The sequence below is a fragment of the Megachile rotundata genome, chromosome 6 (assembly GCF_050947335.1).
Source record: "Megachile rotundata isolate GNS110a chromosome 6, iyMegRotu1, whole genome shotgun sequence".
NCBI classification, from domain to species: Eukaryota; Metazoa; Arthropoda; class Insecta; order Hymenoptera; family Megachilidae; genus Megachile; species Megachile rotundata.
The window spans coordinates 7,543,039-7,562,744 of NC_134988.1; the positions used below are offsets into that span (position 1 = coordinate 7,543,039).

A 19,706-nucleotide genomic window follows, 5' to 3' on the forward strand; every position below is an offset into this window, starting at 1 on the left:
CGTGGTAGTACAGCGCATGGTAATATAACGTATGGTAGTGCAACGCGTGGTAATACAACGCAAGGCAATACAACGCGTGGCAATATAACGCGTGGTAATACAACGCGTGGTAATATAATGTGTTGTAATACAACGCGTGGTTATGTAACGAGTAGTAATACTGCGCGTGGCAATATAACGCGTGGTAGTACAGCGCATGGTAATATAACGTGTGGTAGTGCAACGCGTGGTAATACAACGCGTGACAATACAAAGTGTAACAATACAACGCGTGGCAATATAACGCGTGGTTATACAACGCGTGACTATGCAAAGCGTGACAATACAACGTGTGGCAATACAAAGCGTGACAATACAACGCGTGACAATATAACGCGTGATAATACAACGCGTGGCAATACAAAGCGTGGCAATACAAAGCGTGACAATACAACGCGTTGTAATATAACGCGTGACAATACAACGCGTGGTAATACAACGCGTGGCAATACAAAGCGTGACAATACAACGCGTGGCAATACAACGCGTGGCAATACAGCGTATGGTAATACAAAGCGTGACAATACAACGCATGGCTATGTAACGTGCTAACCTAACCTTAAACTAATATAACTTAACCCCACTGGTCATAAAATAATCTAACCTAATCTACCTCAAACCTAATCTCGTCTCAACCCCAATTTTTCAACCATACCCAACCCTAAACTCCGTACAATCTAACCAAAAAAACCTAACCAAAATTAACATACCTAACCCCTTCAAAGCCTTCACCTGACTGACCTTGATAATATTAAATAACTAAACCGGATAGACTATGCAGACACAAAAATCATGACGTAAGCACTCCATTCACCGAGTAGATCACGCTAATAAAAGTCTACTAATATGCCAATGACCTGTACTATCTGCGCGTCTTTAAAGATTCCGAATGGCGAATAAACGCGATTAGAAAGTCACTGATTTTTGCAATGCTGCAATTTTGCCGTTTTATTTTTTACAAGAACTCTAATCGTTTAATTTGAAACGTAACCGCACGAACCATTGAATTCTGAATAGGCCGTGCGCGATAAGGCGTGATAAAATGCGATATCATTGGAGCGGAAAGAGGAAAGCATGGTAGCCTTGTTCGAAACAGCAATGGTCTATTTTTTCTCGTTCACGAATCAAAATGTCCGTAACAGTCTTCACGGGTTGAAACGAGAAGATTAATTCCGTGGCCGGCACACTTTAGGTTCGTTTGATTTTACTCGTTTCAGAGAAGTTTCTTACGCGCTAAAGGAAATCATTAGTCTCGAATTCCTGCATTATTTAGTTTCATCGTTATTTTATACTTGACGAGCCTTTATCTGACCCTAATTCACCGCGTATTTATGTACCATCTTACTTATTGCTGCATAGAATGGCCTGAAATTCGAAATGTAGAATGTGATTTCATTGCTTAACGCTGTTTTCATCGCCTAAGTAGATCCTAGATGTATAATGACTCTCAGCAAAATTTTCATACTATTGCATTTCCTGATCACAATCGGTGCTATTTATAGTTTCTCTCAGAAATTACAAATAAATGGAAGGATCCTGTATTTTCACTCACTTTCGGACCAGGAAATAAATAAAAAAAATATGGAAAGAGAAATCATAGAATATTTACAAAATATGTGCTTATATTTAATGTAAGAAGTTATATTAATTAATTTGAAACTATGATACAAAAAGATAACTGTACGTCTGACAAGATGGCACAAGACTCCATAAGATATGCATTGCTTTCAGCTGCCATCTTTCTGAATGCACATAGTACTTTTATTTATGAGTAGTTTAATCATGCACTATGATAACTGAAACAATTATTGGATTATATTATTATTATTGTCTTAAATCCGTTGCGAGGCATCATTTTTTGCATAATATTCGATAAATAAAGACTAAATATGATTTTGAGTGTCAAAAATTTGTAGGATCCCAAAAAATTTGATAAAAAGATACATTAAAACATTGTACCTTATAATATACAGGGTATTTCACAACTAGTGTAGATCCCTGAAGTGAAAGGTAGCTGACATGATTCTGAATAAAATTTCCCTTTGCAAAAATGGGGTTTGAAGCTTCGTTTTCGAATTATTAAGGAAAAACACGGACCAATCAGAGCGCGAGGATTACACATGCGCAGACGCGAGAGCGACAGCTTCGGATAATGTGTAGTTATCCAACGCGTAGTAATGCAACGCGTGGTAATGCAACGCGTGGTAATGCAACGCGTGGTAATGCAACGCGTGGAAATGCAACGCGTGGTAATGCAACGTGTGGTAATGCAACGCGTGGTAATGCAACGCGTGGCAATGCAACGCGTGGCAATGCAACGCGTGGCAATGCAACGCGTGGCAATGCAACGCGTGGCAATGCAACGCGTGGTAGTGCAACGCGTGGTAGTGCAACGCGTGATAAGGCAACGCGTGGTAATGCAACGCGTGGTAATGCAACGCGTGGAAATGCAACGCGTGGAAATGCAACGCGTGGTAATGCAACGCGTGGTAATGCAACGCGTGGTAATACAACGCGTAGTAATCTAGCGCGTGCATATTCAACGCGTAGTAATTCGCCGCGTGGTAATTCTAAGCGTAGGACTCTAATGCGTGGTAATCTAACGCGTAGTAATGCAACGTGTGGATATCCAACGCGTTGTAATTCAACGCGTAATAATGCAACGCATAGTAATTCAACGCGTCATAATGCAACGCGTAGTAATTCAACGCGTAATAATGCAACGCGTGGTAATTCTAAGCGTAGGACTCTAACGCGTGGTAATGTAACGCGTAGTTAACCAACGCGTACTAATCCAAAGCGTAATAATCCTCGCGCTTTAATTGGTCCGTGTTTTTTCTTAATAATTCAAAAACGAAGCTTCAAACCCCATTTTTGCAAAGGGAAACCTTATTCAGAATCACGTCAGCTATTTCAGAGACCTACACTAGTTGTAAGACACCCTACATAATAAGAGGAAATGCATCATATTTTCAAATGCATGGATTCCTTTCATTTCACACAAAAAAGTATTGAGGTACAATAGTAAAACTATTATTAATGAAGTATTTTTAGAAAATACTTTCACTGAAGAAAATACTTATAACTTGTTGTAAATAAATTTATTATAAATAAGAGAAAATTAAATATAATAAATAAATAGTTTGTTATAAAACAGAAAAAGTTAAAATTTTTTATAAATAAGAGAAATTAAATAAATAAATGAATTCATTATAAATTAAATTAGATTTAATTATAAATTAGTTAAATAAATTAATTCATTCATTATAAATAAATTATAAATAGATAACAAGGAATATTATCGAGCTCAATGTCCGTTTCATATAATCAGCGCCAAGTTACTATAACTTCGTGCAATATAACGAGAGTCTACTGTAGAATGGAATAAAGAAATCTGTGGGGGTTCAGTATGCAACGGTTAAAAGGAAACGGTGTTGACATGCGTAGGCACGACAAGTGCAACAACCTTGCCTGCTATTCATAACAGAAATTGCATTGACATCTTAAAGATCTACGCATCTTCATTTGTAAATGACTACCGATTGCAACACGCCGTACAATGAAAGCCTCGTTACGAAATGTAGTTGTTGTTCAGAGTGAAAACACCCGGACATCGAATCCATTTAATGCGAACGTGGGCATCGATAGACATTGCGATGCACGTGAGAATGCGAATACGTGATTTCGTAATAAGACAATTTAATTAAATCGAAGACGAAACGTTTTTATATACGTCGGAGGCGTAAGAAACAATAGGAATCTTGAGAAATTTAAACGCAGGAAGAAATGTCACAATTGTATGAATTTATGAGGAAATGGAAATATAAGGTAGATGCATATCAAATGATCAATTTTGAAACATAGAAATTCTAATTTGCAGATGTAACAGTAATGACAAGTTACGTGTAATGCATGTGAAATGTATCACAATGAACTATTTGCATGAACTATTTGCAAATGCTGAAATATTATTGCGTGTCCCATATAATTCTAGGACACTTATGACATATCCTAAAACTGCATTTATGGCATGTCATGCAGTAAAATTATACTTGTGGCATATTACCTGTCAAAATATCTTTGTTAATTACTTGTGGTGCATTTATGATATAATATTAAATTTGCACTTAGGCTATATAATAGCATTTAGGACATCTCATGTCACACATGAGCACATGTGGCATATTGAATTTCAAAATAATATATATCAGTGTTAAGATACAATATAGAAGATTACTAAAAGAACTACTGAGCTTCAATCTGTTTGATTAGGAAATAAGAATGTGTCTTAAGTAATGATAAGAATTAGCACTCTGTAATATAATGCGCGGTAATATGACACGTGACGATACAATGCATGGTAACAGCACGTATGATAATACAACACGCAGTAATAGAACGCGTGGCAATATAATGCGTGGCAATGTAACGTGAAATAATAGAATGCTTGGCAGTATAACGCGTAGCAATGTCATGCGTGGTAGTACAACGCGTGGCAATACAACGCAAGGTAATATGACGCGTGGCAACATAACGCGAGATAATACGACGCGTGACAATATAACGCGAGGTAATACAACGTGTGGCAATGTAATGCGTGGAAATATAACGCGTGGCAGTAAATCGTGAGGTAATATGACGCGTGGCAATATAACGCAAGGTAATACGACGCGTGGCAATATAACGCGAGGTAATACAACGCGTAGCAATGTGATGCGTAGAAATCTAACGCGTGGCAGTAAAACATGAAGTAATATGACGCGTGGCAATATAACGCAAGGTAATACGACGCGTGGCAATGTAATGCGAGGTAATACAACGCGTGGCAATGTAATTAGTGGTAACATAACGCGTGGCAATACAACGCAAGGTAATATGACGCGTGGCAATATAACGCGAGATAATACGACGCGTGGCAATATAATGCGAGGTAATACAACGTGTGGCAATGTAATGCGTGGAAATATAACGCGTGGCAGTAAATCGTGAGGTAATATGACGCGTGGCAATATAACGCAAGGTAATACGACGCGTGGCAATATAACGCGAGGTAATACAACGCGTAGCAATGTGATGCGTAGAAATCTAACGCGTGGCAGTAAAACATGAAGTAATATGACGCGTGGCAATATAACGCAAGGTAATACGACGCGTGGCAATGTAATACGAGGTAATACAACGCGTGGCAATGTAATTAGTGGTAACATAACGCGTGGCAATACAACGCAAGGTAATATGACGCGTGGCAATATAACGCGAGATAATACGACGCGTGGCAATATAACGCGAGGTAATACGACGCGTGGCAATATAACGCGAGGTAATACGACGCGTGACAATATAACACAAGGTAATACAACGCGTTGCAATGTAATGCGTAGTAATATAACGCGCGGCAATGTAATGCATGATAATATAATGCGCACTTTTGAAAATAATTAAAAGGTGGAAACTGAAAGACTGATTTTGACAATATTACATTACATAATTTTTCAAAACGACAAGATCGGTGTTTGAACTAGAAAAATATATGTATACATATACGATGAAGATTCAACTGGATGATTGCAAGTGTCAGTTTCGCTTTGTGAAACTTTACGTTGGAAATATGCCTATGAACGATCCACGTTCTGGAAGAGTAAGCACAGTTATAGATGCTTCAGTGATGATTAGAAGATCTCAATAATATTATTTTATCTCATAGCGTGATGAAGGAAGTACACGATTCCAGATGATTCTAATTCTGAGAAAGTCGAAAGCCGGCAGTTGAACTAGCGAGTCGAACGAAAGTAAAAGTAAAGCGGAGTCAATTTACTTTTAACGTGTACCAGTATCGGTCCATTACACTTGCAACGGATAATATCTTTCTATAATCGCAGATCGATTTCATTCCTTTCGATATTCAGTGTCGATAACCCTTGGTTTTCCTTCGACTTTTCTTTCAGTTTTAGCCGATACTTATTTTACACAGATCAGAATTTACTGAAATGATTGGTTTAACATTCGTGCTTAAATGTTAATTTATTTAATTAATAACAGTGAAAACTTCATTTCTAATAGATATGCATTTTTGCTGAATCCGGTAATTCATTTTCCTAATTAAAATATCTTGATTAATTTATCTAGAAATTATGTATAGCGAATTCAAAGGAGATGATACAGATAAAATATTTCTGTCTTATTAATTTTAAAAAACGGTAGTAATTTCCATATTCGTATTAAGAATGAGAAATTCTCAATAATTTTATAATTACTATTAAAAAATTCTTTGATAATATAAGCATTTACTTCAATATCAAAATTGTACCTTCTGGCAGCGACTTAAGGTTTCATACCGGGTCGCCATCTTAAATTTCTGAACCTAATACTATCATTATAACCTTCCCGTTACTTTATAATTATCGCAATACTCAGAAAATGTTCTCAAGAACAAAATCTAACCAAATGCCTAACATTCGTATAATACTATAAAGATACATTTTTATTTCGAACAGAGATAATTACTTCATCGTGTTTCATATGCCAGCCATTATGTTAATGAAAATTTTGCAAGCGTGCATAATTGCACCGGAACTCAATGGTGTTGCACGTTTCGCGGTTTGTTCAACTTTTTTACAGTAGCAAATGAGAAATTCACGCTAATTCCGCCAACGTTTTACAACTTCCTAATGGAATCACATTAACCCGTGCTACTTAACGTTCTCATGGATTCTTCATCGTCATTCAAGTGTTTTTATCATATACCCCTTTAAAATTGAAGTACTAATACAATGGAACTTCGATAATTTCGTATGCACAAGTTTATGCAAGTGTATATCAGTGGATGATACATGTTCATATCATACTAAATAAATCTCATGTAACAACGTACATTGCCTTAATGTGACCTAACCTATACTGAAACTGAACTTATATAGAAACCTAACCTACACAAAAGTTACATAATGATACAACCTAACCTAGAAACAATTTATATAATTATGTAACCACTTTATTATACCTCATTGTGGTACAGAAATCAAACTTACATAGATTTTATATATTCAATGTAAGTTAACCTATACAGAAATCTACCCTACACATCAGCTACAGAATAATGCAACCTAACCTATACATATATTTAAATAATATTGACATTCAACTTATACAAAAAAACCTAAAATACAAAGTACAATTACTTGAATTTAATTTAACCTATACTGAAATTGAAGCTTATACAGAAACCTAACCTGTATAAAACCTATATAGAATGTAGATTAATGCAAACTAATTTATATAGAAATCTAACTTGTATTCCTATATAAAAACCTAACCTATACAACACCTGTATACAAACTAGAGTAATGCAATTTAATTTATAAAAGAAGCTAACTTACACAGAACTTCTGTATAAAAATCTAACTTATTAAGAATCTGTATACAATAAAAATTAATACAATATTGTCTACATAGAAATCTAACCTATATACCAATCTCATACAAGAACCTAAAAGTCCTGTACAGAAGCCTAACCTATTAAACACCTGTATACAATACATATTAATATTGTCTATACAGAAACCTAACCTATACACAAGTCCCACATAAAAACCTAACCTATACAGAACTTATATAAATTCTGTGTATCATGCATACACTTTAACATTCATCTATTTGTCTCTTTACATATCAAATGACCGCGACATACCCTTCAATGTTACAAGCCTGAATAGTTAACTAACCATAAAGCTATTTCTCGAGTGATTTCACCGACTCGGATAAAGCAAGAAAGATTCCGAATCGAAGCGACAATCACCTCGGTGACCAGGCACGTTTTACTTTCGCGACAGGACGGCTGTGTTTATTTGCAGGAAACAGCATAGAATGCAGAAGACGAAGGAGACGTTGTCCCGTTGAAAACGTTTCCTTGCTCGAGAGGCACGAGCCGCGTCTCGTTCTCTTTTCTACTTTGAGGCTTCTCTTCTCTCACCGCGTCTTGTAAAACGACCAGATCGCCTTGGTCGAGCAGGAAAACACTCTGATCTCATCTTGTAAATATGAACATTCCTCTCTTATTGCCTCTTGGACAAGCTAGTCCCATGAAATGCCGAAGATTCTATGGAAATGGCACGACATGTTCTCGAAACATCTGAGATCAACAATCTATTACGTCGTTTTTATGTATACATTTTGTGTCATTACTCGTTTAGAACCGTTCGAAAAAGATGTTTGTAAAAGATTCGAGAGTATTGAGATTGCGAGGGTAATTTGTAGGGTAAGGTTTAATAACAGTACTGAAATAAGTGTTTGGGTTTTATTTACTGCGTGTGGTTGTAGTCAAATACAAATTGCTGGTGTTAATGCTTTATGACTGTGTATTAACAGATATTCAATTTGGGAGAAATTGAAAAATTTTTTATTTTTGTGTTTTCTAAATGTTTAGAAAGATTTCAAATTTTCAAAGTTACATAGTTTGAAAGATAATATAGAAAATTTAGAAATTAGAACTTGTATATTTAATATTTAATATGTAATATTAAATTAATTTCCTTGATTTAATAGTTAACATTAATATTAATATTAAAGAGATATAAAGTATTGAAATTTTCAAAATTACAAGTCAGTGAATTTGGAAATACACACAATTTAAAAATGTGCACATTTCAAATCTATACATTTTTAAATGATTAAATCTTTAAGTCCTCAAATATTCAAACTTGAATATTTTAAGTTTGAAAATATAGGTATGTAAAAATATTAAAGTTCCAAGTTTAACAATTGGCAAATATGATTTTTTAAAGGTAGAAAATTTACAAACTTTAGAAATAGTGAAATTGTGCATTTTTAGATTAAAGAATAAATGTCAAATTTATTCATTTTTGCACTAGAAAATTAATGGCCCACCAGTGCCCACTACATTCCAGTTGCACCCATGTACCACACCTAACAAGTTTATTTACTCATTGCTACTATAAATAACATAACTATAAGGTGTAACATCATACTTTTCCTTGATATACCAGGTGCTCAAAAACAAAATATTACTTCACAGATATTTTGCAATGTAACAAATTGTAAAGTCCAATAAATTGCAACTGACAAAAAGCTTGTTACTTTCTGTTAATAATATTAATGAAACATTTACACACATTTATTCTCCTTCAAACTTTAAATTGATAGTATGCCATAAGTGTCATTTGCTATATCATAAAATTACATAAACCTTTCTACATATACTTTGAAATTAATTTTTGTATTAAAATATTATTGTATTAATAATATTACTAAATATTTACGTAGTCATTTTTATTAACTCTTAAGCTTCAAATTGGTATGTCATAAATATCATTTTTCAATAGTTTTATGTCATGAAATCATATTATACTTATACATATTTCAAAATTAACTATTTGACATATAGTAGGTAATATAATTCTGTCATCTATTATAAATGATCCCACCATATTGTATTAAGAATATTAATGAAACGTTCACGTAGTTGTTCTTATTAACTTTTAAACTTCAAATTGACCTGTCACAAGTTCTACTGTGATATTTTATGTCATTCATCCATGTCAAACTTTGTATTATTTATTCTTTGTTCTAACATCGTCCATTTTGTACTAAGAATATTAATAAAACGGTTATACATCCACTTCCGTCAGCTTCTGAGCTTCAAATTGATGTGCTACAAGTGCCATTTTGAAATACTTTTATGTCATCAATTCATGTTAAAAACTGACACATATTAAACGAAGATATTCCTAAGCAATAAAAAGTGACATAACCTTAAACTGACAACCTAACATTTACTTCTTCTCGAGTTACAATTGAAGGTACAAAAATTGACCGTTTATATACATCGCGATAAAAACGAAGTCACTCGAACAAAAAGATGAAAGAAAATTGAATAACGGATTTAAAAAGGACGTGACAGGACGTTCAATTATTTTGAAAGGTTCTTCGTTAAAACACGTAAGAGTGTTTACGACCACGTGTGCAGGCGGAAAGTAGCAGAACAATGCGCTTGAAAAGGTTACATGTAAATTAAAAGCGGTCAAGTAACGCGCGCGAAGGCAGGCGTGTACTGACGGCTGAAACGATGTCGAGAAAGAAAAAGAAAAAAAAAGGAAAGAAAGAAGTGTTATGATGCAAAGTGTAACGGCAGGTAGAACGGCAGAAAAATTTGACCCGATAACCGCAAGAATATCAATGAGCCGATCGTATACTTCGGTTACAAATAGTCGTCGATATTGCGACACGGGTGAACGTAATTTCGGATGCCGGTTCACGGTGTGACTTAACCTAAAACCGCATTGTGTTACCTACATTTATATTTTTGTGAAAATGAAATTTAGGAATTTAGGAATTTAGGAATTTGGGAGTTTAGAAATTTGGAAATTGATAAATTAATCATTTAAAAATTTAAGAATTATAAATGTGATAAAATAGCGAAATACAACCGGAACTCGTGCTGTACGTAACGAATTCCAACAGAGATACATTTAAGTCATTTTATTGCGCGTTACACTCTATTTCCATTACTACTTTATTTACCTTAGCGATATCTTAACGATATTATCGAAATATCAAGTTATTGATAACATACCGATACTACGGTTATTTATCGTTAACGGTAACCATAGTCACACCTCTAACAAGTGAAATTCCTATACCCGCGTTTCCAGTATACATAGAGAGTGCCCATATTTTATAAAAATAAAATAAATCTATTTGCATTGCTTTTGTTATCATGATTTATAGAATAATATATCACTAAGAAAACTGTGACAATAGATTATATTAATGTTTGTGTCAAATTGGTTTTAGTTGTGCTAAATTAATTTTTGGTGAAATTTTAATACAATTTGGTTAATTTAATACAGTGTTTAGTAGCATAAAAAATTTGAATACATATATAAAAATTTTTGTCTCAAATCCTTCTAGTCACATCTGACTTTAATATATTATTTAATAATTTTCAAATTTTTTATTTTCAATAATCAGTATTCCATAAAATGTATCCTAAAAACGACTTCTCAATATCTTCTATACCTTTCATTATGTTTAAATTAAAATATTACTAAAAATTTTTAAATCTAAAATTTGTACCATCAAGAGAACATTTATTAAAGAGAAAATTTTTTAAAAAGGAAGTTTCTGGCACCTTCTTTTCTCCTCCCAAATATACTCCCTTAAACATTGTACAAATATTTAAATTTGCAATGTGCGAAATAATTAAAACAATGAACTGAAGTTATACATATTCGATGGGAAATGCGAGTGGCATATAAAAAACAGTGATCGAAGTTATGATGTCGCGACCTCCTTTGCACGGTCTCCTTCATTCTCCGTGTAAAAGTGCTCACACGTACATATTTTTCGTCCTTCCATCAAACAAATTACTACTACGGAATGCCGACACCCTTGTATCGTGAGAAATAACAAGTTTCGAGTCAGGTAACACGTGAGTTCTACATCGCAGGTGAATGCCGAAAAGAATAAGAAAAGAAAGAATTGACTGCACGTTCCTGAGCTAATGATATGGGGTTCTCGCCAATGAGAAATGGCTTTATCGTATACTTGCGATTCGAATCCGTAAAATATCGAGCGATAAGTTATGTTAGATAGGTGTTCTATCGCGAAACATTGGTATTCCTTTCACTAAAGCGGTTCTCAATCGATTGCGCGAACGAACACGTAATTGGCAATCGCTGAGGAACTGCTTTTTAAACGTTTGGGAACCTAGTTAACGATATGCTATTATTATCATGCAATCCACCTGTACATGCACTTTTTCGAAGTGTGGAATGTAAGCGACAGTGTACGCTATAAACTATGGAGAACAGACTTACCGCTCGTGTGCCGTTGTTTTTGTTGTAGGATAATTTCCCCTAGATAGCAGACGTTCTTCCAGGAAAAGGATACACCGATCTCGTTTACCGTCTTCATGTTTGTAAGATACGTGCTGCAAAAGAAAATGTTACAATCAGATTAAAATATTAGTATTAGTTATGATATTAATATTACAAAAAATTTGCACATTTGAAGAAATTTTATTAAAATGACAATAAGGTATCTGATGCAATTAAAGCAAAATTTAATATAGTAAAATAATTTTCAATTTTTTAAATTTTAATTAATTTGCACATCATTAACGTTTTTGAAAACTCACCATTTTTTCCATTTAGAATTTATGTTCTCTGATGTGAAGCACATAATCGATTTCAACCCACTGTCGTTGCCTAAAATTAGTATTGGTTCACTACGTATATCCATCCTTGTTGGTGATTCCATTTCCTTGTACACGATAATTGCTTCGATGTATTGTTCAAATTCGATGTGAACCAAAAATAATCTTTAAAAAAAAAAAAGAAAAATCAAAACATTTTATATACACACTGAAATTTGTATCACAACATATGATTCTTACCGATGATACAATCCAGAGTTGTTTGTAATTAATTTTAGGCAACTACCTCCCTCAAAAGAAAATTCATTACAAAATTCAAAGCAATTTACATCTGATATAGGGATTTTGTTTTCAATATTTGCAGTTTGTTTAAATACACGAATAATATTATATTTAGTTTCATATACATATTCTTCAGATATTTTTGGACACTCATTTCTATCATTTTCACTTTTTGGCTCTGGAAGTTGGGGAAATACTGTAAATTTTAAATGCGGTACCGGTACGGAAATCTGAGGCATCTGTAGAGATAAATTATAGAATGGTTTCTCTCCAAATGTTTTCATCTGGTCCTGTATTAAATGCATGTTCAATTGTACCTGTAGAAGTGTTGTATGAGATCCATATCATTGCTTAGGGAGTATGTTTGATGTAATATTTATAAATATTTACCTCACCACAGCGGTAATACGAGCTACCTCTTCCATGACAGAATGATGATTTAAATATTTCACCTTCATATATGGGTACATGTACATACAGATAAGGAAATAATTGTGCCCAAAATAAATTTTCTAACTCCAGGAATGTTGTGGGACCAAAAAATTCATAAGTCCAACCTTGTGCAAAAATGGCAACTGAAAGTCTCTCTTGTCTTATCTTTTCTAAAGCCTATAATCACATCATTGCTAAATAGTAAATTACTTTTCGTTTTAAAAAGTATGTGAAAGTAAACTGTTATAATTACATATGCTGAGTTAAAACCTCCACCACCTGGACAACCCCTGCCCCACACATCCAAACCCACATAGATATCATACACATTCCTGTTATAATTCTTAGCAAGTGCATAACTGTTTTGCAACTTAGACTTTGTCCAATTATAATTCAGATAAATTCCATCACAATTTAAAAAGAATTCACTGAAATATTATAGAAGAGATTAATATGGAATCTTAGAAAAGATTAATTACGAATATATAATTAAATAATCTTACACATTTTGATTGTTAAGTTCATTTTGCCAACTTAACTTTCCTTCATTGGTTACACTGTCATACCAGATAATTTCAGAATCTCTGACCGCTTCATGAATATTTTCTGTTAGATATTTCACGAAATAAATTAGATTATTAATCTGCTCACTTTTAATTGTATTCTCAACATTTAACAACCAGCCATCAAACTTATAAAACTTTGCAATGACAATTAGAGCATCTGCAAACCTTCTTGTTTCCTCTTGAGACACAAGTATTACATCCCAAATACCTTCTTTTTCTGTGATTACGGTACCAAGAATTTTTACACCATGATTGTGTGCTGCATTAATCCATCCAAAAGGTGGTATAGTTATAAAGTAATGACTAAAATATACAAATGTGTCTATAACACTCCAGTGATAAAACAAATAAGAATTATAAGACTCAGACCCATCTATAAATCTGAAAGAGTTATTTGATGATGTATAATATTTCTAGTTTTACATTAAACTCAATAATTTTACTAAATATTACCTGTCTTCTAAGTAACCACCTTTCATATCATGGCACAGTAATGTTCTCGGTTGTTCCTGCCTATCCACCTTAGTTAAATTTAATGCTTGTGCACTTATTTCAAAACCTTGATAGACATAATCAGTTGATTCTCTTAGGTCCTTAATTTGTGGCCATTTCTTCAAATTACCCACATTATCATACAGTTCTTTCAAACTAGTGAATGGTTTTGCTTCCGCAGGTTTTATTTCCATGACTTCTCTGATTTGCACTGTTCAACAGATAGCTTTGAAATAATTTTCAAATAATTCATTCGCATGCCTAATGGTTTGCCACTTCCTTTATACCACCGGAATTGTGACAAATCTAATCCATTAACTACTTATCATATTACGCAGACATTTGTCACTAACGGAACTTTCATATCAGTTTTATATTAGAATTATCTTGCAGCTGTTAATATGATTAACATAATAACAGTGTCAAGGTAGTTCAATGTGATACTACTGTAGATACTGAATCCTATCCATGATTTATGATAATTTTTAATCTCCTTTTAATTAAGCTTTGTAAATAATTTTTGATAATGTCATTAGTCTTATTTATTACTGTGATCACTCATACAATGTAATTTATAAGAATAAATAGTATAAGATAAAAGTAATCCCTGGATTATTTTTTTATCTCTTACATAAGATAAAATAAAAATGACTAATTGTAAGTAAATTTATTTTGAATATATAGAAAAAAATAATTTCAAATATATAGAACAAAAGATAGATAGGTATCAAATATGCTTGTAAAATGTTAATGAACCCTATGACTAATATTACACATCCGGATTTGAAAGTGTTCGAAGGATTAAATTTGTTGGTTATTCTAAGATTGTAATAACGTAAATTTATAAATAAAATATGGAAGAATAAAGAGATCTAGACGTATCGTAAGATTCTTCTTTATTTAGCATACAACCCTTTTTAAGAAGACAAGAGATCCCACGGGTACAAGACAGACACAATGTGTGGGATGACTGGAAGACGTACGAGTTTAAATACGCAAATGTAAACATAACGAAAAGACGAATTGCCATGATGGTCCCGCGTGATCCCGTGATGATCCCACTTATCATTCTGTTTTCGTACAATTTCATGTCTGAAACTATATAATTCGTCGGGATTCTGTTTTCTATACAAAACGACAACACCTAGATTGTCTATAATTCCATTAAAAAATAATATAATTAAAAAATAGCGTTGAGCGCTACTTTACAGTGGTCGTGACATTTGAGTTCATTTGGTTTCCAATTTCAATTATTGTTAAAAGTAATTCTAGCATAGATATACGAAGTTTGTCCAAAAAATAACCGAACCTCTAAAACAATGAATAAATTAATTAAAAAGTTTAACTGCGCTATAACAATTTTTCTTAATAATGCTATTATTTTTTCTAAAATATTTTACTTTATCACTATACTTAATTCTATTTTAAATTACTTATTTAAATAATAAATATTTATTTATTTAAATTAATATAAATATTTATTTAAATTAATATAAACATTTATTTATTTATATTAGTATAAATATTTATTTATTACAACAAACAGAAATTATTTCAAATATCAATTCGTTTAGGGTAGGTTGGGCTTATTTTACTGTATATTTTTATAAAGTCAACAATTTCAATGTGATACTTATTAAATTAATTACATACATTTATTGAAATTTTTGTATTTACAGTGTACACATATTCAAGTACATTTTCATTTAAATTTCCCGCCCTTAACAAACTTACCGATGACCTAAACCCCTTTTATTCTTACATTCATGATTAAAATTTTATTGCTTCAAAAAATTGCCCTAATACCATCCCTCGTTCAAACAATTCGAAAACAACTGAATTAACTATAATTCTCGTCTTGCGAGTCTACTAACCACGATAAATAATCTCGATGGAGAAATAATCTGTATTGTGGTTAGCGAAAGTCATTTGATGATTCGAGAAATCGTTAGAAAAACAAAAATATCAAAATCCTATTATATAATTGTAATAAAAAGGGTTAAATTTTTATTACGAAAATGTGATCATTTTTCGGACAGACTTCGTAGGATTAACAAAACGTACAATTAAAATCGTATGATAATAAATTTAATCGTTGCAGCATCAAACACTGTTCGATTTTCTTCGTAGTGTATTTCCTAATTAAATAAGCGTTCATACAAGTTTACAGTATTCTTGCGATAGGATCGTATTTTTCCTTATGAATTGTAAAACTTTTAGACAAAGTTACCTTTATCACATTAGATCTCTACCTAACTATGCATCTAACTATAAACAATTAACTCGTCGTCGTAAAAGTATAATTATAATTTTTCTTTTCCCTCATGCTTGATTTAAATAGTCGCAATATATTATAAATGGTGTTACTATAAATTAATGTTTATTTATATTTAAGTTTGAATAAACACTTTTTATTGGTATTGCATTCAAAGATAGATGGATCATTCTTGAACACAAAAATCTGGTTTTGTTAATATATCAATTTATAATAATTAAAAATAATGAAAACTTGCATAAAAAATTGCATTAGATAATATTTCTATTGTTAACAAATCTTATTTATTATTTTCACATTTCATTATATCTATCCATAAATTTAAATATTTAATACAAATACTTGTAATTAAGAAAGTACAAAAATTCTTAATAATGTGAGTGATGGATTACTATGGAAATTTAAGCATCACTCATTTATGTGTAACATAGTCAATATATTAAATGCATAAACACAATTGCAGACAATACCTACAATTCCAATGAATGGCCTATCTATCTTTCAATTACATTACATTAGGAAGATAACAAAAGCTATACAACCAATTAAATATTTTACCTTAAAATCATGCCCTGTATTACCAACACTGCAATATACAGAATAAGGAGGTAAATTGTTACTGTGTATCTACAAAAAGTGCATAACAAGTCGAAAACCTTTTAGAATCCTACTCCTAGATATAATTTATATGTATATCATATGCTTAAATACGTACAATATTATCTCTTGATATTTGGTTCCTTGTGTAATGTGTATATGTATATATAGGTATATATGAATATAATATCAGTATGTATGTATAATATGTATGTATAATATATATGTATTAATTATATTGTGCATATTGATCCATATAATGTAGGATTTCCTTGTCTCTGTTTTTTAATAGGGACACACATACATATGGGTTAAACTAGCGATGAGCAACCTAGTTAAATATTTTTGACTGTACATTCTTTCTTTTTATCAAAATATATCTATTTATTTGTATGTGTATTATCTGCATTCCTCTGTTGTCAAGTTTTTCCTATTCAAAATCGAACAAAAACTTCTGATTTTAAAATTAAATGCAGCTTTTATAAGAGAATGTATATTAGTTATCATTATTTCTGTTAAAGATTAAAGACTGCACAGAAGAATTCAACCATTTTCAAATTAATTAGGTTTCTCAAGATTGTTATTCTAGCAATTTATATGAATCATTTAGTTTTCAATTTTAGTCCACTGCAAGAAAGGTTGCTCATCACTAAATTAGAGTATTATTCAAGTTCAAATTTAGGCATTGAGGTATACTACTAATTCTTTAATTAATATGACTGCCACAGTGAAACTGATTATATAGCACGCTGTTTCATTATATCAAGTTTATGATGCTACTCACTAATGACCACCATGACAGTCAATTCGTTAAACATTTACCTCTCTTGTATCCAGGAGAAGCGTCTATGGTAAATTCTTTGCTTTGTAATATGTAGACTATGGATGTTTATACATTTCTAGTATATCGAAGCTCATGAAATATACATACATCATGTAATCTATAGCCTATCAATCTTTATATTTTGCAGACATATACTCTGTAGAACTTGATATATTATAAATGTATAAACATTTGTAGCCTAATAATATGATTCTGATACATATTATAATGATCAATCTGCGCATGGATTATTAGGAAAAGTTATTTTTGAGTTAACTTTGACACTCGCTATGTTATTCTTACTTCAAGGTGAACTACACTATTCATTCTCTCAAAACTTTGATATTATTTTATAATATTTTATTCGTGATATAATGCATATGTACGAAATGTTCGGTTAGTTTTCTTATTTTTACATTGACAGAACATTAATTTGAAATATTGAATATAAATACTTCAGACTCAAACTTGTTTTTTTTTTTAGCAACTTTGAAATTATGCAAATTAATAATCCACAGAAAACATAATTTTCAATAAGCAATTTAAAACATTTTCTGTTTTTATAACAAGAACAAAAATTGCAACTTTGATGCAATTTATAGAGCTAATTTAAACTGATACAAAAAACTTGTTGAAACTTAACACTACTTAACATATTTTAAGATAATATAATTATTAAATGAAAGAATTAGGACCAAATTTATATAGTCCATTTAAAAGTTGAATGTATGAAAAAAGATAATTGAACATACAAATGTTTTTTGCAATACTCGTAAATGTTTTTTATGAATTTTTATCACACTTTATTTCTACTATTATATATTTATGACATCTTACCATCACTGCAACTTGTTGATGTCACTGAATCATCTTTTCCTTCACTTTCCATATTTTCAACAAATTTTCACTTTCTCAATCTTCATGTAACTATTTCTTTGTCTATCCTTTATTTCTTAAAAGAACACGAACACCTAACCAACTGTAGTTAGAGGTTACACGGTATTTCATCTCGAATCGGACCTCTTTTGCGCAGTTCGACACAATTCAAAAATCTTCCATGAAGTTTGTTTAACCGTCACCTTATATATGCGGTGAACAATAAATATGAACAGCAAGATCAGAAGATAATAACAATTACACTTTGCATGAACAAATTAGTATGAGAAATAATAAAGGAAAAATATTCCACCAGTGCTAATTCTTGATTAGTAAATTTTCAAATTGTTGATATAGAAATTGCGGGATTTAGAAATTTGGGAATATGAAAATTTAGAAATCTTAGAATTTACGAATACGGAAATTTGAAAATTTAGAAACTTAGAAAGTGGAGAATACAGTAATTTGAAAATTTCGAGTTTTTAACTATTTTTTAACTAGTTTTACACTTATGCTTATTCAAGGAAAATCTGTATTGCACTTTAAATGTATAAAATGAAACACTACTAGTACACAAATTCGCCATCACAACTATAATAAAGGCGCATGTGCTACACTTATGATTATGGATCTTATTGAACCAATCAGAGGCAACATGCGCAGAAGAAACATAAATTCGTCGTCTAAGAGGTTCAAACTTAGGTGAAATGAATGCAGAAACACATGTCTGATTATATTAGGTGGTTGAAAACCTCAAGTGGTTCATGAAAAGAAACAACAATAGCACCTGTTTAAAATTTGGTATTTAATCTAAACGAAAATATATAACGTAGATTGATTAGAAAGTATAATTAGCTCAGAGTAGACAATGTAGTTTGAAATTTATTAACGCTGTTAACTGCCACAGTAAAAATGGATGAATATTACAGTAAGATACATTAGAATTAAGTTAATAATTATTAATCATATTTACTGACTTTTTAAATTTAAACTTTCAATTTCTTATCATACATTGTTAATGTAGTAATTAGAATAACCTTTGTTTTTATTTTTCGTAATTATTTAGATAATTATGTTTAATCTGTGGTTGCTGATGACCACCATGGCAGTCAACATATTAATAGATTTTGTAGTTTCTATTTGAGAGATGTA

The 19,706-nt window shown here is 31.8% G+C and overlaps 1 protein-coding gene across 3 annotated transcripts; it reads right to left on the reverse strand.

Annotated features, from left to right (window-relative positions):
* Positions 1 to 11,102: 11,102 nt before the first annotated feature.
* Positions 11,103 to 19,208, reverse strand: ENGase (cytosolic endo-beta-N-acetylglucosaminidase). 3 transcript variants are annotated; one of them, XM_076532907.1, is made up of 9 exons: positions 18,516 to 19,208; positions 13,945 to 14,209; positions 13,429 to 13,872; positions 13,179 to 13,353; positions 12,884 to 13,102; positions 12,452 to 12,810; positions 12,194 to 12,376; positions 11,874 to 11,986; positions 11,103 to 11,763 (listed from the first exon to the last, which is right to left on the reverse strand). In XM_076532907.1, the coding sequence occupies exons 2-9, from the start codon at positions 14,175 to 14,177 to the stop codon at positions 11,642 to 11,644; spliced, it is 1,848 nt and encodes a 615-aa protein (XP_076389022.1). In that variant the 5' UTR covers positions 14,178 to 14,209; positions 18,516 to 19,208; the 3' UTR covers positions 11,103 to 11,641. The 3 variants fall into 3 exon arrangements, with proteins under 3 accessions (XP_076389022.1, XP_076389020.1, XP_076389021.1); XM_076532905.1 differs by lacking the exon at positions 18,516 to 19,208 and adding an exon at positions 14,896 to 18,251 and having other exon boundaries at positions 13,945 to 14,194; XM_076532906.1 differs by having other exon boundaries at positions 11,107 to 11,763; positions 13,945 to 14,194.
* Between the last annotated feature and the right edge of the window lie 498 nt (positions 19,209 to 19,706).